The 20,604-nt window shown below is 35.4% G+C and overlaps 1 protein-coding gene across 1 annotated transcript in view; it reads right to left on the reverse strand.

Moving 5' to 3' along the window:
• Window positions 1-584: 584 nt before the first annotated feature.
• The window catches only part of TMEFF2 (transmembrane protein with EGF like and two follistatin like domains 2), a 289,942-nt gene continuing 269,922 nt past the window's right edge, over window positions 585-20,604 (reverse strand). Inside the window, exons 8-10 of the mRNA XM_056111636.1 lie at window positions 5,433-5,556; window positions 4,455-4,613; window positions 585-913 (exon numbers count right to left, since the gene is read on the reverse strand). Of these exons, the coding sequence (XP_055967611.1) occupies window positions 817-913; window positions 4,455-4,613; window positions 5,433-5,556 (380 nt within the window). The 3' untranslated portion in view covers window positions 585-816. The remainder of the gene's footprint in view (window positions 914-4,454; window positions 4,614-5,432; window positions 5,557-20,604) is intronic.

Genomic DNA, 20,604 nt, shown 5'->3' on the forward strand with positions numbered 1-20,604 from the left:
ATGTTATTAAATTTCTCTTTTAGTTGCTAATTTCTCACAAAAATGGAATATATAGTATGCTCTGTGTATCCCTAATATGTAATTTGGCCAGGACCTTTAGATATGCAGCTTACTAGAAAATTCTATAATGCCTCCCAAATAAAAAAATGATATCATAGTTCCCTCTCCTTTATGAGTTATAAAGCACTTTTCTTTCCTTCTTCTTTGATTTAATTTATATGCCAGAGAGTTTTCTGCTCTGGGGATGAAAATGGAGGACCAGGGAAGAAAGCTGATGAAACAGACGTGATTCAAAGACCTGAAATATTTTATCCTCACTCAATATAAAATAAATTATTTTTTTCCTTTTCCAATAACCATCATTTCCCTTGATCTTGGGATCACTCAAAACTTAGCCACTGAATCCTGTATAAACTGGTATGTTTCGCGATGTGGAGATAGACGAAATATCGCTACCTGTACAGATTTTACCAGCTTGATTATATTTACAGTTATGAGATACCGCAAATTTAAGAATGCCAATATTTTTCTCATTACTGAGTATTTATTATATATAACAAATACATGGGAAAGAAAAAACTATATTGTGTGATATAAATAGTTTATTTACATTACAGAAAAACATCAAGACAATGTATACTATTTCAAATATATCCATACATAATCAAATATAGCTGTAGTACATGTTTTCATTGGTGTAGATTACCACAAATGCAAGGCAACATGTGTAGATCTCTTGTCTTATTCTTTTGTCTATAATACTGTATTGTGTAGTCCACGTTCTCGGTAGTCCGGTCACTGTGCAACATGCTCCCTTTAGATTAACCTTGTGGATGCTCTTGTTGTGTTGTCTGAACTGTAGTGCCCTGTATTTTGCTTCTGTCTGTGAATTCTGTTGCTTCTGGGGCATTTCCTAGAAGGTTGGAAAGTTTACAAATCTTAGTCCAGTGCTATTATGTAAAGTTTGCTCCTACAATCACAGAGTGGAGTTGTGGATAATGCATATTATTTAAAATATTTCAGAGGAGAACATTTGTTAGTAGTATAGGCAGGGATAATTTTGGAAGTTATTTTTGCTTCTGCTTGCAGTCATCTGTTAAGATTCAAAGAACAGAGGCAGAAGTTGTAGACGTCATTCTTAACTGCTTACTCATTTGCACAAAGAATGATGCAGAACAATGTCATAAAGAAAGTTCTGATCTCGCTTCATCTCCCCTTAAAAGTGTCCATTAATCTTGTATTTTACATCATGAAAGTATGATTGCTATATTGACATTTTAATTCTACAAGTTTAAATCCCATCAAACAGAGAGTGAGCCAACAGCTGATATCTGAATTTAATGGAAAGAGATATTGTTTGGGTTTAGCCTAATATCACATAATTTTCATACATTAATTTAAAAATAAAAACATGAATTGTTAAAGCTATTTAATTTCTATGAGAAACTAATATTTAATAAAGACATATGAAAAGGTCTAATACAATATACTCTCTTATAATAAAAGAATGCCTATACAAAAAAGAAAATAAAATTCATATAAAGTACTATTACAATAGGCTGTGATATATACACATATATATTCATACACATATATACATATATATATACATATATATGCACATATATATGTATATATATATATTTGAGAGTAGGTCCATCAAAATAAACATGGAACTAGTCACTTTTCCAACAAACAGGAACTAAAGATAGGAAGAGTAAATTCTAGCATCTCAAGAGAACTTGTTCATTTCAGAATATGTCTCTTGATGTCCACATTTTTATGACCCACTTTTTATTTAGGAGGAGAGCAGATGTTTGACTAAAATAGTAAAGACAAACAAGTAAAATGAATTAGGGGAAAATGTGGGAAGAAAGGGAAAGAAAAGAGAAGTAGAGAAAAGGAGGGACTAGATAAGTAAGAGATTTAAAAGAAAATAGAAGAGAATGTGGGATCTTCTACTTGGAATGGTTTTGTAACTCTTAACCACTAGAGTTTTGAAATAGGTCTTGAGAAACAAAGGTGACCAAATAGTCAGGGAAGAGTTCAGGAAGGAAAAATAGTCTAGTTGGAAAGACTGCTTTCAGAACCGAATATTTTTAAGTAAATAGAGTGAGTCCACGCTGGGAATAGTGTAGTTTATTGACTATCACAGCCCCTGAAAGACTTTGGAAAACTTTGATGTCCTAGGATAGATTTATAAAACACACTGCAATAACACTGATTTATTTGTATTGCTGTTTCTGTGCTTCAAAAGTAAGTCAGACGATATGTTTTACCATGGAAAAAGAAAATAACCATGCAATTTGAGAAAATGACTTGTTTTAATTTGGAGCTAAGTTTACATTGTCTTGAGCATTAGAACACAAAACATTATGATCAGCCAAGAGGCAGTAAAAGGGGAGTGATTAAGTGGACTGGTGCTGATGTTGGGAATGTGTTTTTCTCTTATTGCTCAGCAATTTGCTAATTCAGCAATTTGCTAATCTCACAATCCTTATCTTAGAAAAGTCCCTATATCAGGAAAGAGGAACTGTGTTCCCTCTTTATAATAAAAGTAGGATAGTTTTTTCCTCTTTATAATCTTACTAAATGTATGCATACACACATATAATACCCATCATATATATACATACATATATGTAGTTTCTGTAGACATAAGGACCTTACATGCGAGAAGTGTTTTCAATCATACATGAGAATAAAAAACTAATAATAAAATTAAGAACACTGGTTAAATTTTAGTACTTACACTTTACAATTTTGTCATACATAAAGCCTAACCTAGAATTATTTTAGATTATCTGTAATAATTTTTATGTGATGATATTTTTTATTAGAAGGCCCAGAATATTATAATAAAATGGTGCAGATTTTATATTTTAGTTTATTTCCCAACTTTTTTAATACTCTGTATTTTTTGTTTCTTGAGTCATCTTTATGTTCCTCAGAATCTATTTTAATATAATCCATCGACTCACTTGGCATCTAAACGTAAGTGTAGAGTTGATGAACTCAACTTGGCTTGAGCAGCACAAAGCTCCTGTCAATGATCTTCCCTTAAGCCCTTAGTCCCTGCAAGGATTTATGAACCATATTTTGTCTTTTTCAAGAGCAAATGCCACACTTATTCTCAAAGAAGACAGTGCAATACAGACACTGAGATGTATTAGGGCCTTTCTTTTCTAAAGATATGATTCTTTTATTTTCTTGTTTTTTGAAAATAATTTCTTTGCAAAACATTCTGATTTATTGTAAAGCTGTGCAAACAAATGAAAGTCTAAATAGCTTGTGAATTTGGCAAAAACCTTGAGAAACTTCCTCGGAACATTTTTCTCAAGGAGAACAAAATAGGCCAGAAAAATGTGTATCTTCATAACATTTATAGTATATAAGCTATAATGTGCATTGGTTTAGAATACACCAATTAAGTTAAGCCAGTATCTGGTCGCATTCTTTAACTCCATGCCATCACTAATAATCATGATTTTCTTTCCTTTCAAAGAGAAGATTCAATCTATATGTATATCTCAACCTATTGCACAGAAAATAATGATCATTTGGCTGTTCTTGGGCTTTTTTAAAAAAGCTTGTGATATATACTGTGTATTTTCGTCTACACTAAAGGTTTCTTGTATAATAATATAATATTTATCATTACAATAATTTTCTTTGAATTTTAATATTAAACACATTGTCAAACTCAGATAAAATATTTATATCAATATATTAAGTGTTAGGGCTGGAGCGATAGCACAATGGGTAGGGCATTTGCATTGCATGCAGCCAACCCAGTTTCTATTCCTCTGCTCCTCTTGGAGAGCCAGGCAGCTACGAAGAGTAACTCACCCTCACGGCAGAACCTGGCAAGCTCCCCGTGGCATATTCAATATGCCAAAAACAGTAACAAGAAGTCTCACAATGGAGACATTACCTGTACCTGCTCAAGCAAATTGATGAACAATGGGAGGACAGTGCGACAGTGCAGTGCTATTAAGAGTCATCTGTGAATTTTACTTGCAAATGTTGGTGGTAAAAATAAGACATAGAATTTAATAATATTCTCCACCTTCTGTAAAATATACTCTGGTCTCATTTGGTATATGAACTGACTAATAAGAAACATTTAAATTGCTAGCAGTTTTATTGAAGATTATATTTTTTTAATTTAAAGGAGACATATTTAAATAAAGGTGGCATTGCACATTAGATGAACAAAAACCACTGCTTAAAAATAAATTCATCCTCATAATGCAAAAATCTGAAAACTATGTATACCACTATGGCATGAAAATATATCTTTCCATTTGACTTCCAATGCTTTTATGATGAGAACTATGGATAATATGGGGATAGAGACTGAGTCTGTAAAAGGACTCATCATTTGAATGGTCTGATAAGATAAAGAGAGAAAAAATATATTTCTTTGAGCGATCATTGAGTCTGTTACTGACCTTGTGATGCAGAGGACCACCACACAGATGACAGCAATCTGAATCGTTCCAATCACAGCTGCAATTAAGACGTACTGAAACCGTACTGGACCAGGGACAACGTAGAGAACACTGTAGTCCTTTTTTTCACAGTGTTGCCCAGTATAACCAGCATCACACCTGGAAGAAATGGCAGTGTTTCCATTATCTGTAACTGTTTTATTTATTTTTAAGTTGACTGATAGACGTTTATCTTCATTGTGAAATTAGGGCATTCTGACACTTCTACAAATATTACTTTGTAGATACGGCTATCAATATTAAATTTGATAGTTTGTGTGCTTCTGATTTTGAAATATACAGTTTCCTTTACACCTACAGGCATAACGATTTTTTTGTGTGATACGAAGATAGAAAGATAAAATGTGTGTGATGATAATATAAACAGGCAATGGATGTCCAGGGATAATTGTCCTTTTCATACTTTTCTTTTTCTCAAGACCTTTACATTTTATTTAACATACTTTCTAATTAAGTAAATAGTACCCCTGAGAAAAAGTTTATGTCTATAGAGAACATTGGAATTTGGATAATATATATTTTCAGACAAGCATCCTCTATGCTGCTTATGGAGTAAATGTTGAAGACTATTAGAGCAGTTGCACACAATAAGAGTAATTATTTTGGTGTCCGGCTTATGTCAGAGAGTGCAGAAGAATTGGTGTAAAAAGTTAATAGTGTTCTTTAAAATTAGCCTGTAGGCTTCATCTAACAATGAACTCTACCCTTCATATAACCCTCCATAAGAAATTTCAGGTAGACAACCTGGTAGTAAAATTAGAATTGAACAATACAAAGAGAAAAAACTCAGATTAAAAATAATACTTTACTGCTGATCACCCATTCAGGGAAAATGCTTTCTAATTCTGTCAACATCCATAATTTAGTTTCTGAGTCTTTACTCCATATGTTTTAGAAGTAAAAGGGTGTCAACATTACCTGCAAGATGGCTCCTGCATATTGACAGAATGTTCACATTTCCCATGCATGCAGAAGCCATTGTAATGTTCTGGGCAAGGAATGTGATGTTCTCTGGCACTTTCTTCTAATTTATTAGCATTCTCTGTGAATACAGATAAAAGCATCCCTTGTAAATACTTTCTTAGGTCCGTAATATCAACCAGTACATTAAGAAGCAAAGCTACAGTAGGCAAAGATATTTAAAAGGGCAAGAACTAAAAGCCCTGCTTCAGAAGAAAGAGGAAGAAAGAATCGAAAGACAGGCGTCTTTACAATTTATGTTTAGAGATGAAACTGCAAAATTACCCTGTGCTTTCATGCTTTTATGTAATTTCCTACATCTTTAAGAGCCAGTGATGTTTCTATGAGTTGTCAGACAGCTTTAATTTTCCTTGTGTAGAGACTCTACACTGATCATAAAATAATTCAAGAAAAAATATTCTATTTTTTGAATTTCAAAGCCCAGCATAATGTCCCTAAACCTAAGTTGCTCCAGCTTCTCAATACCATTTTTTTCCCCAGGAGGGAGTTTAAAATTTAAAATATGGTATGTTCAATTGTTAAACAGGCATTTTCTAAAACCAAATGCAAATTTCAACAAATGTGTTCCTTCAGACTTCTTTTTAATGCACTGTGAACATGAATTTTACTAGCACCCATACATTTTTTATTGCCAAAATAAAAAAAGCAAATCACTTTTTACATAATTATTTTTTAGATACTAATGGTACATACTGAATTCTAGAAGTATATTTTATGGCATAGTAGTAAGCTTTTGTTAATAATGCTGTATATGAAAACAAGTCTTTCAAAAAAGAAAAAAAATATGTACTAAAATGAGTCATTCCCTCTGTATCAAAATGTTGTCTCGTGCTTCTAAAAAGTTATCAAAATATTTCTTTATAACCTTTGTTATCACAAATAAATTTGCTTCATCCTTGTAATGTCTCCCCTAAATTGTCTTTTATTCTTTATATAAACATATTAAAAGGCTGGAGGGTACACAGGGTAAGGTACTTGCTTTGTATGGGCTGATCTGGGTTTGATCCCTGGCACCAATATGGTCTCCCCAAATCCTGCTAAAAGTGGTCTCTAGTACAGAGCCAGGAGTAATCCCTGACAAATTCTGTGTTACCCCCCCCAGATAATAACAAAACAAAAATCCTTCATATATAAAGATTTGTCTTAATTTATAATTTCTTCTATTTTGAGACCTGCTACATTTTAAAAAACATGCCCACTCAGTTGACATTAATCTAGATTCTAATTTTTTGAAAGTAGGGGGCAAACTCAAGTGTGCTTTATTATGGCTTTGTGCTCAAGGGTCACTTCTAGTGGAGCCCAGGGGACCGTCTGTGATACTGAGGATTGAACTGGAGTTAGCTGCATTCAAGGCAACCCTCTGTACTATCTCTCTAGATGCTAAAGCTACTCTTTGATATACAACAATGGGTGGCAGTAATGGAACATTAAGAAAAACTTCTACTTTCCAAAATTATATTGCATCCAAACATCCAAACATAGATATAGGTTTTTATTATGGAACATTTTGATAATTATTACTGACGGTCATGGATAATGAAGTTCTCATAAGGATAAACAAATATACTTTTGAAATTAGCAAATCAGACATACTTTATATTTAAGCCTTGTTGTGAGATGTATATATATATATTAATGTCTAATAATCATATACAAAATATTAATTTGGGACTGGAGCGATAGCACAGTGGGTAGGGCGTTTGCCTTGCACGTGGCCGACCGGGGTTTGATTCCCAGCATCCCATATGGTCCCCTGAGCACAGCCAGGAGTAATTCCTGAGTGCATGAGCCAGGAGTAACCCCTGTGCATTGCCGGGTGTGACCCCCCCAAAAAAGAAAAAAAATATTAATTTGAAATGCATTGATATGTTTGGTAGCACTGTCCTCCCATTGTTCATCGATTTGCTCGAGCAGGCACCAGTAATGTCTCACAACAAATTCTAAGACTTGTTGTTACTGTTTTTTTTTGGCATATTGAATACGTCATGGGGAGCTTGTCAGGCTTTGCCGTGTGGGTGAGGTACTCTTGGTAGTTTGTTGGGCTCTCCTAGAGGGACGGAGGAATCAAACCTGGGTCAGCCGCGTGCAAGGAAAATGCCTTACTTGCTGTGCTATCGCTCCAGCCCGATATGTTTGGTAATAGTTCAAATTAGATACCCACATTAATAAAGGATTTATCATAATTATATTGGAGAGATGATATGGTTGTTAAATAATATCTGAGTTTGATACCTCATCCTCATTAGCTATATTGGCTACCACATATATGCCTTATATGTGGTCAATCTGGGTTTGAGCCCCAGCATCCCATGTTGTTACCCAAATGCACCACTAGTGATCCTTGAGAAAAGTCAGGGGTAAGCCTAAGTACAGCCAGACATGGCCCCAAAAACAAACAAACAAAACTCAAAATTGCATCATTGGTAAGCAAGCACACCAAAAGTAAAGTGGATAGTATTGGGTTAAGTTTCTAATATGGAACATATGAATAAAATGGAGGATGGACCGCCTTGTCTCTAAATGCACCTTAGGACGTTTTTTGGTCATTCATGAATCCATGGAGAAGATTGGTTTCACTCTATGCCACCGCCAGGGGACTTCAAGCTAACACAGTGAAACTGTGCACCTGCTGTTTAAAGACATTTTAGCAGTGGTTTTGCTGGCCCCACTGCTGATGTAATGAACCAGCACTGATTTTCACTCTTATTTCTGGATCTTATCCCCATAACAAACTATTCAACATGTCTATTTAGTGTTCGTTAGTAACCCTTCAGTGCCTCTGCACACCTGTGTGCGGGGAAGTTTTGAAACTCTCTTAAATTTTAACAATACACTGTGATTTTTCTGTTGTAGTATTTTTCAAACACATTTTATTAGGGCTATTTTTCTTTCTGTCAGTTGCCTGAGAAGATCAAGTAATTTCTTAATGCAAAATCCATTTTGTATGGTATTTTATTTATAATTCTGTCTTTTAAATCATATTCTTGATTTTTGGAGTTGTACCATTTTCACAATTATGAACTGAAATAAGAGCTGATTTGTGTAAAGTTATTGCCTAATTGTGCTAAGAGCTGGGTATTTTCACAGAGTACATTACACAGGCAGAATGATCACGTGGGAAGGGAATAGTTTCCATCATAAAAACTCCTAATTAGTTTACACCATTCCTCATGAGTTAGGAGTGCTCTTTCATAGAATACTGTCAAATAAGAAAGTAGAAAGATTGAAAATAAATGAGTAGAAGAAATGATCCCTAGGCAAGAAAATGAAGAATCATCAATATATGTCAACAAATTTATAGTCAATCCAACCATGTAAACCAGTTGATTGAAAACTTGAATATATATCCACTTCTAGTAATGCAATACACATATTTTAGAAATGAGATTTAAGTATCTTATAAGAGTATACTTACAGAAATCTAATATCCCCACCAAATATGAGTATAGATCATAGTATTTGTTTTTCTGATGTTTATGCATAGGTAGTCAAGCAATGATAAAGTATTTAAATTTTAAGATTATATAAAAATGATACTTGTATCTTCGTATTTGTATAACAGTGACTGACAATTTAGAAGTAAAATTTCTCTCTCTTCCTCTTAAAAAAGAACTCTGAGGTCTGTGCTTTTTCTTCCAAGAAAGAGAATGATATTGGTAAAAACTCTTCATGTCTCTGTTTAAAATTCTTCATCAGACTTTTGCTAAATTGTTTACAAATGGATTATTCCTAAATATATTCTGGCCCTCTTATAAACAACCTCAGGTAGAATTTGAGACTTTTTGCAGCAGAGTAAATAGGAATTCATGTCCATTGTTTGTCAACACTCCAGTTGAGGACTATAGAAGCAGGAGAGCTGAGCGACATGTACTGTTTTCTTCCTGATGTTTACAGGGAAAGAAAGAGGTTAAGACAGAGACTGAGAGAACGGCAAATGGCAAGGTTTCACCTTATCACCAATCAAGGAAAGTGATTTCAAGAAAGCCAGGCAAGGCAGTTCAAAATCTGAAATTAGTACAGCCCACAGTGGGGCAAGTCTATTTCTATGTTTGTGCTTACTCTTGCCCTGCCTTCTTCCCCCAAAGCTGCAAAGAGGATGGTGTTCATAGACTCAGTTTATCAAAGCAACACAGTCTAAATCAAAACAGAAATATGATAGTGTGAAGTATAGCTAAAATTATCTCTATGTCTGATGAATGAATGTCTCTCTAAGGACAGAGCGAGTAAAGGGATGAGGTGCTTGTTCCACATGCAGGTGAACTAGGTTTTATCCCTGACAACTCATATAGGTCCCTGAGCACCAAAAGAAGAGATCCCTAAGCATAGAGTTAGGAATAGACCCTGAGCAGTAGTAAGTAAGGCCTTCCCCCTTCCCAGAAATTGCTTCCTTTTACACAAAGGTTAGAGCTTCATGAAAGAAGTTTCTAAAAGTCAAGTGTTATCATTTTGGGATGTGTGCTGAGAGAAAAAATTGAACTGGCAAGCTTAGAGTCCAGTCGGAGAGAGAGATCTTGCCTATCAGTGTCTGATGCTATTAAATACTCAGTCCATTTGTCTTGTTTTATGCTCGGCTCTCTAAACAGTCTAAATAATTTGACTTCCAAGTTGCCTACACACTGGGAATGGTTTTGACAGTATCCCATGAATATCATATTATTTTGACAGTTATGTATTTTGTTTGAATAAATTGACTGTCCTGAGTTTTGAGCATCATTTGAGACATGAGTATGCAGTTTTCAGTCTACTCACTTCTGAGATCTAGTTAAGGTAAGTTTCTGGACTTATACATTGAAGGATTGAACAAATAAACAGTGCATTAGAGTCTGAAAGGTCTTTTTAAAAAGGCAAGTCGGGTTACAATTACCTGGAGATAGCACTACTTTACATTGATGGTGATTATTTTCATATATACACATATTTGTCTACATATAGTATGTGTATGTCTCTCTCTCTATATATAATATATATATTATATATATATGTAATTCTTTAGGTCACTGATTCCCCAGGTGGAGTCTGATTCTGTGCAAATATTTCAGAGTAAGCTGGAGAGATCTTAAAGTAGAGGAAACATCAGGATTTATTGGTTATTTTATAGATCTCTATTGCTCAATTTTCAAGCTTCTAGGGCTATTTAATGGAGAATGAGTTATATGGGAACAAAGTAAGTTTCTGCTCATGTTAAAAGGACCACTCTTTCTATTTCTAAGGATATTACTACTGTGTAGTAGATACACTTAATTTACACTGCTTGTTAGTTTTAATTTTAGTAGTATTCACTTCCACAGCTAATACTTAATTTTAATTAATTACTAACCATGCTAGTATCTACTATAAGTATTATTTGATTTATCAGTAAAAAAGTAATGGAGAAATAAGGACATTACTTAGATATGCTAAATAAAAGGAATCACTCTGCCTCAGTTATGGGGAAATTTTACTTTTCAGAGAACACAAAATATCTTAAGTATTTACCATGGCTATCATTTAGACATTCTAGGAGAACGTAGGCTTCACTTTATGTTATCTTCCTTTTTGGGAAATGAAATGGATTTTATCTATATTTAATTTTAGTAGCAAGATAGAGCATTATAGTTATCTTGACCAATACATGGTAATGAACAGCATAGATTGATTTGTTATCTTTTCAGCTATCTTTTCCTGTGGTCACATAAAATGCACCACACTTTTACAGAAGTCTAAAACTTCAATTTTGAATATACTTGTTAATCCAGCTTTTCATTTTAATAACAGTATAAGAAAACTCTACCACTGAAATCTTCATGTGTTGCCCACCCGTTGTGATTACTTGATTTTTACCTTTCTATGTACCACCTTATTTTCAAAGGTATTAAAAATATTTTAATTTAGCCAACTAGAAAAGGAAAGCCATTATCTTATTTTCACTATATTCATGTTTTGCCTGGGATAGAAACAAATTACACATTTAGAAGCAAAGTTATGATTGTCCTATTGTTGATCAGAGTTGGTTTCAAAGAAGACATACAATTCTTATGATTTCCTTTTCTTATCAGTTATAAACATATGAGTTGGCAGGAAAACCTCATATCAGTCTTGGATTGCAACAGCAGTTTTTCTTAAGGACCAGAAAAGTGCTCCTATTGAATGGGCATGAATGTATTGCAGTACGTGTTCTTGTAACTTAACAAATTCCATAATAGCCTCACCTGCTGTCATAGTTTCATGAAGGTGCAGATGATTAGATAAGAGTCTCATTTTTCAAGCCTCTTGGACAGAATTATATGAGCACACTGACTAAAAGTAAAAGTCTAGTACAATGAACATGGAGAAAGTAAAGGATACAAACTATTTCTGAGCATTTTAAAGACAGAGACTTAATCACACATCCGAGTTATTTCATCTTTGTTAAAGATTTTGAAAAATAACTTCAAAACAGAAGCCAAGTCCTTCAATTCATTTTTTTTTCCAACTGATTCTAATTTTTTAGAAGAGCAATTAGAACTATTTGGATTCAGGACATTGTTAATTATGAAGTGACATAGATTGGAGTAAGGCAGATAAGAATGAAAAGAAATTCTCCCACAGAGGAGTAGGCAACAGATAAAATGTGAAATCCATATCTTTGCTTTCATATATAAATATTCTTATTGGACACATTTAAAATAAAGTAAAAGAAAACTAGTTTTCTTATTACTACATTTTCAGACAAGGCCTTGATGGCATTATTCAAGAACTGCTTGAATTTAAATTGGAAAAAAGTAACAGCATCTGAAATATGCATAGTAATTTGGGGAATGGAGTGATTGAAATGCAACGATACTGGATGGTTATTTCATGGGCTTTTATTATCTCAGTTTCTACGGTAATATATTTACATAGATAAAAGCTGAGAAATCTGTGAAATCTTGGGAGAGAAACTTGTAACATTTTAACTTATGACATCCAAATACAATTATAATAATTCAAGGATTTGGCATCACAAGACTCTCACAGATTTAGCTAGAAATTTTGGACCTCCCAGGGAAAAAAATGTCATTATTAAGAACTAAATAAGTAGATCGTTAGCCATTTGCTCAATCTTCTGCTTTCAAGATACCCTGCCTGCTCTCACAAGAGTGAAGTGAGCAGGCTTCTGGGAGAAATGATACTTTGCCTCTAATGGTCCTTTTCAAACTTCACCATTCAGTCAAGAGCCTATTAACTCTCAGCAAGTGGGTAACTCCTATAGGTTTAGAGGATTTAGTTTGAAGACCTTTTAAAAATATATTATTTTATGGAACTTTAGATGTCTTTGACAACACTTCGTAAATATCAGGCCTTGGGAAGAGGTTGGGATCCATGGTTCATTAGCCTCTCAGGAGCCCGGAGCAGGAGTTGCCTTAAGCTTATTTGGGGCAATTTACTATCGCTCTCCCCACTGAGCTTTTGCAGCAGCAACCCTTCTTGCTTCCAAACTGCTCGTCAAAGACAAAGTTTACTACCAATGCTAGAGAAGAAAAAGTATTGAAAGCCATTTTGTGGTAAGAATCCTTCCTCTTCTTTTATTGTGAACTGAATCTCTCTATCTCTCTCTTCTCTTTCTGTGTGTGTGTGTGTGTGTGTGTGTGTGTGTATGTTGGTTTGGTTTTAGTTTGGCCATCACACCCAGTGGTGGTGCTTAGACTTAGTCCAAGCTCTATACTCTGGGATCACTCCTGGTGTGGCTTGGGGGTGGTGGTTGGGGTGGGGGGAGCTTATGAGGTAGCAGAGCTAGAAACTGGATTGACTGCATTCAAGGAAAGTGCCCTACTCACTGCACTGTCTCTCTGGACCCAAATCTGTGTGTTTCTTGTAAATTTACCTGCTAGTGACTAATCTGTACATTTTTCTTTGTTTCTTTGTCACAGGCTGAAAATGATGACACACACCAAGAGTGATCCCAGAGTATAGGGATTGGACTAAGTCTGAGTACCACAACTGGGTGTGATGGCCAAACCAAAACCAAAATAACAGAGAGACAGAGAGAGAGAGAGAGAGAGAGAGAGAGAGAGAGAGAGAGATTTGGCTCAAAAATAAAAGGTTCTGTATACTTTTATTCCTAGACCATCTCAGTTAAACTGTTTTCTCCTTTAGCAGCTGAATATACAGAAATAGAGTTATTAGGTAAGATAAATTTTTATCAGATGCCACATTTGCTTTCCTCTATGACCCTAAAGTTCACTTAAATACAGTGGAAACAAAGATTTTAATTATATAGATAGGACAAATATTGGCTTTCAGCAACCGATTATTTTTATATCTATTGAGTACCCACCATGTTTCTGGCACCATGAAAGAAACTGTATATAATATTTTGTATTTTTTTGTTTATCCCCATGATTTTTCTCATTGTCTCCTAAACATTGCCAGTATAAAATATCCTCAAGACAAGATATTAATAAATATAGCTACAATTGTTTGTGAATATAGAAGATGCCCATTATACTTTTAATATTTAACATAATATCAACATGATATCAAGGTAGGTTTATACAAACTCCATTTTATAATTTTATAAATTATATTCATGATTTATAGATGAGAAAACCGAATCTTAAATAGTTCTATTTATGTGCCTTAGAAATTTACACAATTGCTAGGCAGGCTTTGCTCAAAGCTAGGGATTATTTTTTCCAGTATAGCATGTGGACTATACAGTTAAGAATAAAATATGTGATGATATATGACTTCCACATATGTTATTTTTCTCTTGTAATGCCTTTATCTTTCCTGCATCCTATTGTTGCTCTTCAAATATCATTAGTAATTTTATTATTATTATTATTATTATTAATTGTGCTTCTTTGCCAGGGGAGGTAGCTTGTCCAAGGCTAAGCCATGATAAACCACAACTCCTCCAACCATCCTCATATAACTCCATACATTTCTTTTTTGGCTGTTATTTTAGGGAGAAATTTAATTTAAGGAGAAATTTTTCTCTTTTTTTTTTTTTAATTTTTATTAGTGAGACACCATGAGGTACAGTTGCAGACTTGCACATTTTTGTGCTTGGGTTTCAATTATACAATGATCAAATACCCCTCCCTCCACCAGTGCCCATTTCCCACCACCACGGATCCCAGTATCCCTCCCACCGCCCATCCCCCCCATCCCACCCTGCCTCTGTGGCAGGGCATTTCCTTTTATTCTCTCTCTCTTATTGGGTGTTGTGGTTTGCAAAAGAGGCAATGCGTGACAATCATGTTGGGTCTATAGTCTACTTTCAGCATGCTTCTCCCATCCTGGGAGGATCCTCCCAACACCCTTTATTTGGTGCTCCCTTCTCTATCTGAGCTCCCTTTTCTGAGGGCACACAGAGCTGTGGTCAGGGCATAGCCCTGACTCTATCTTCAGGGATCACTCTTGGTGGGTTTCAAGGGACCATATATGGTGCTGGGGAATCAAATCTGGGTTGGTTATATGTAAGGCAATCCTTATACTACCTCTCCAGTTCTACAACTAAATTTTTTAAAAACCTTGTCTGTTCTTATTCTTTGGGCTGGAGTGATAGCACAGAGGGTAGGGTGTTTGCCTCGCAAGTGGCCAATATGGCCCACTCGAGTTCAATTCCTCCGCCCCTCTCGGAGAGCCCGGCAAGCTACTGAGAGTATCTCGCTCGCACGGCAAAGCCTGGCAAGCTACCCGTGATGTATTCGAGATGCCAAACACAGTAACAATTGTCACAATGGAGATGTTACTGGGCCCGCTCAAGCAAATCGATGAACAACGGGAGAACAGTGACAGTGACAGTTCTTATTCTTTATTATCTTTACTAACTCTCATTGACTCTAACCTCTATTCATCCTTTAGGAGAAACTGCTTTTACCAAAGTCAGCTAATTGCTGAAAGGATAAAAATCTCTTCTCAAACCTCAATTAAACTAAAGTCTCAATAATTTGATCCATTTGCCCACTTCTTGCTTTGGGAATTTTTTTCTATCTTGTGTTGCCAGAGATAGAACCCAGGATCTCACACATACATTTATGTTTTATATATATATATATATATATATATATATATAGGCATACACACACACACACACACACACACACACACACACACATATATATATATAGCATAACATGTTCTCCTGCCATATTGCTGAGTTGTATCCTGGATCTCAGGGAATTTGTCACTTCTTGGGCTTTCAAACCATGGTATTCCTTCATATTTTTACAATTGTTTCTTTATTGCCTATTGCCCATTTTTAAACTCCACCTTTGCAACTAAGTTTTTAATTGTTGAGGCTCTCATATAGTTCTTTTTATCCCTTAAACATTCTCCTTGAGAACTTCCATACTCACCTAAAATTTCTAGGTCACCGAAATATTTTTAACCCCAAATTCTGGTTTGTTACCCCAGATCATATTTTTTGTACATGTTCAAACTTTTAGCTTCAATTTTTGGGACAAAGAATGGGAAGGAACTTTTAAATGGTGTTCATGAGGCCTAGGGCCCCAATGACACATAAAAAATTGGTGAAACTCCAAATAGTGATTCTTTGCCCATTAGGCTAGTGCCTCAGTGCAAGTGCCTGAGTATATGATGTTGCTTAACCCCACAGTAATGAAGTTCTGGGAGTTGCTGAGGCTACCAGAACAGTGCTGGGATATCAGGGCTGCACCAGTAATGCTCTGAGGACCATGTGATAGTGGGTATTGAGCTAAGGTTTGGAGCACTCTAAGCATACATCTTAAACTTTGTACTATTTACCAACCCCCATAGCTTCATAATTTTTCATCATTTACTAGTGTCTTCCAGTACCTGGACCTCATCACCTCTCTTGAAGCTCCTTCCCCAACTTTTTCTTAAATTATTGAATCACTGTGAGATACACAGTTACAAAGCTGTTCCATCATGCATCCCTCCACCAGTGTAGATTTCCCACTACCAATGTCCCCAATATCCCCCTTGCCACCCTCCCAGCCTGATGAATAACAGGCAATTTTCTTCTGTCTCTCTTTGTCTTCCTTCATTTGGGCATTATGGTTTGCAACACAGGTACTGAGAGGTAATCATGTCTGGTCCTTTACCTACTTTCAACACACAGTTCTTCCCCAGAGTGATCATTTCCAACTGTCATTGTCATAGGTCCTTTCTCTATCGCAGCTGTCTTCTCCCCCAGCACTTGAGGCAGGCTTCTAACCACCAACCAATCCTCCTGCTCCTTGTTTCTACAGTCCTTGGATATTAGTCTCATACTAAGTATTTTTTAATCCCACAAATCATTCTATGTCCCTCTCCTTCTGACTCATTTCACACAGCATGATTCTCTCTGTGTCCATCCATTTGTAAGCAAAAATTCATGACTTAATTTTTCATAACAGCTGCATAGTATTCAGTGTGTAAATATACTATAGTTGCTTTAACCAGTCATCTGTTTTGGGCGCTCGCGTTGTTTCCACTGGCTATTGTGGATAGTGCTGCAATGAACATAGCAGTGCAGATGGCAATTCTGTCTGTGTCTTTGTGCCCCCACTGTCCCAAAGCAGAAATTTCAGTTTTACTTTCACACTCTAATGAAGTGAAACACCAAATTCTATGGTTTATACTTAAGTATCTATCAAATTTTTTATCTGCATTTCTATTGAAATTCACTTGAATTAACCAATCTCTACTTCTCAGTGAACCCAATATTACCCCTTCAAATCAATTTTTCGATTTTTTTTATGCTAACACCGATGATATTTCTAGGGGGAAAAAAAGGGAAAAGGAGTAAATTGGGATACTGCTTAAAAATTGGCAAAACAAAAAAATTCCAATTGTTCTTTATTTCTCCCCCAAGGAATTAAGTTTAGCATTACTTAAAAAGGTGATTTATTGAAGTTTTGGTTTGGGGGACACATCTGGTGAAACTCAGCGCTATACTCCTGGAGCCTTGCTCAAGGATTACTAATGATGGTGTGCAAGAGATCATATGGGGTTCAGGGCTTTGAAACCAGGTCAGCTGCATGCAAGGCAAACACTCTACCTGCTTTATCATTGCTCTAGCCCTAGAAAGGTCATTTAGATTATAGTTTCCTTTTCATTCACACCTTTTGAGAGATGCATCTTCCTTCACTTAATATATAAAACCTGTCTTTACGCTCAGAGACTTTTCATAAGTTATACCCTCTGTCTGGAACACTTATTGTTTCCTTTATAAGAATCAATTATTTAAATAATTTTTTATCCAGATCTCATCACTGACATAACCTCCTCTAGGAAGTTTCTGTAATCTTCTCCCCTGCCTACCTATTTCTTTATGTCTCTTCTAGCATACTTCATATCAAATTTTTGATGTTGCTTTAATGTCCACATAAAAATTTCGTTCAAAAACTTCTTTTTAAAGGCTGATGTTATATCTTTTTCTTTGTTTTTAACTCTGATACCATCTCCATTCCTATCAAAGAGCATGACTCAGAAAAGATGACAAATATGCATTGTTTTCTTTATGGGGGTGGGAGGCACACTTGGTAATGTTCCTGCAACACTCCTAGTTTTGTACCTGGGGTTCTCGACTGACAGTGATCAGGGGGACATATGTGATGCTTCAAACCAGGGTTGTGGTTGCAAATATGTGTAAAGCAAGCACACTCCCTCCCGCCCCCCCACACACCATGCTGTCTATCTGTCCCCTGAGTATGCATGAAAATGATCCTTTCTTATCTTACTCCACTGACACTAGGTTATCCTATGCCCCACTGTCAATCCCACCACCTTCATTGTTGCCTACAGTGGAGAATATTACATAAAAATATCTAGAAATTATATCAATAGAAAATAAAGGATTTTAGAGTTATATTAATAGCACATTTTTTGTAGAGTGAGGACAGTATAGAAACTAGCACAGCACAGAGTTAGAAGTACCTTTATAAAAGAATTAGTTGGAAGGGTATGAGAACAGAGCCAATTGAAGAAATAGGATCACAGAAAAAGCTAGATTTTTTTCTTTCCACGACTTATTTTGGGGTTAATGGAGAAATGAGTAGACCACCTAGCTCTTAACATAATATCCTTAAGGCCAGAGAAAATAGCACAAAGGTTAAGATATATGTGGTCAACCCTGGCTTGATTCCTGGCACTGCACTGTCCCTGAAGCATCACTCGATATAATCCTGAAGGTTTCCAATTAAAATTTTGATCAGATAGAATAGATATTTGTTGAAATTTTTATGTAAGAAGCAGAAAAAAATGTGTAAGAATAACACAAATATTTTGAAATAAAAAATAGCATCATAAATTAGTAAAACATGTCTTTAGTTTTCTACTTCTGAATTATTATTGTACTTTGTATGCTCATACTTTAAAATGGTATGTGATAAACATAAAAATTGTAAGTGCAGATATACTTGATATTGCAGTGAGTAAGGCTAATGATGAACCTGGTTTCTTATAAGAACTCTTTAAAAAGAGTTGGAGAGCTTTTATTTTCTTAAACTGAGGAACAAAGGTATCAGTTTTACTCTTCAAAATACTTTTATGAGCAGAACCTCAAAAGTTCTTGAGAAAATGTGCTATGTGTAAAGTAAAATTCTATAAGGATTTCTAGAAAAATAATGAACTCCTTAAAATTTATAGTAAGATAAGTTCTAATAACTAGAATGTTCCATAATTTTAACTGCAATATCTAATAGTAATATTTAACTTTAAGTACTATAAAATTGTCTCACCTAGATACTTAAATGACATTTAGAGTTCAAAAATCTTAGTATTTAGGTGTTATAGAATCTTAGAAACCCCTTTTGGTGTTCTGACAGCTTCAAAGAATTCTGTGTATTCATGTGTGAGAGCTTTCTGTAAACACAGCAATACTATACTCTCTTACAGAAGACAAAATTTAAAACTTAATGAGATATAGAGTGTACTTAGTATGTTAAAATTCCTCTTTCAAGGACAATACTGATAAAAAAAATTCTGCTTGTTCAAGTGAAAATTTGCCTTAACTGGTTTTCAAAACAGATTTCCCACCATTGGCCAATATCAAATAAGTCAGTCACTAGTCAATGTTTGAGTTTGTCTTTTAAAAATTTACCTCAGTTATTTATAAATTTATAAATTTACCTCAGTTATTTATATATGTTATATATTTATATATAAATATATATATTTATATATTTATATTTATATATCAGGGCTGGAGCGATAGCATAGCGGTAGGGTGTTTGCCTTGCACGCAGCCAACATGGCCGACCCGAGTTCGTTTCCTCCGCCCCTCTCGGAGAGCCCGGCAAGCTACCGAGAGTATCTCGCCCGCACGGCAGAGCCTGGCAAGCTCCCCGTGACGTATTTGATATGCCAAACACAGTAACAACAAAGTCTCCAATGGACACATTACTGGGCCCGCTCGAGCAAATCGATGATCAACAGGAGGGCCCTTTACTTCTTTATATATCTTAGATATCACCCTTTATTAGTGGTGGGAAGTCATTTTCTTCCAGTCTGTGGGTGTGATTTTAATTCTGGTCATCATTTCCTTTGTGGTTCAGAGATTTCATAGTATGAAAATGTCCAATTTATCTATCTCTGCTTCTGTTTGCTTGGCCAGTGACACTGGGTCATTGAAGATGCCTCTAGATTAAATGTCATGAAGACTACCTATATTTTCCTCAATGAAATATATGAATTCAGGTCTGATTTATATCCAGGTCTTTAAGTCAATTTGATTTGAATTTTCTGCATGGTGTTGAATGTGTTGAAATTAATTTCTTTTGTGGTTTTCCCACTATGATTTGTTAAAGAGGTATTACTTTGCCCATTTCATGTTTTTGATCTTGTTTTGAAAATTAATTTTTCGGGGTTGGAGCAATAATAGCACAGCTGGTAGGGCATTTCCTTTGCACGTGGCCTACACGGCTGACCCGAGTTCGATTCCTCTGCCCCTCTTGGAGAGCCCGGCAAGCTACTGAGAGTATATCGCTCGCATGGAAAAGCCTGGCATGATATCTGTGACATATTCGATATGCCAAACATAGTAACGAGTCTCACAAGGTTACTGTGCCCACTCGAGCAAATCGATGAACAACGGGAGGGCAGTGACAGTGACAATTTTTCATATAACTTGGGGTCTGTTTCCAGACTTTCAGTTCTGTTTTATTGGTCTGAAAATCTATCCTTATTCCAGTCCCAC

Source organism: Sorex fumeus, unplaced genomic scaffold, assembly GCF_029834395.1.
Source record: "Sorex fumeus unplaced genomic scaffold, SorFum_2.1 ptg000014l, whole genome shotgun sequence".
NCBI lineage: Eukaryota > Metazoa > Chordata > Mammalia > Eulipotyphla > Soricidae > Sorex > Sorex fumeus.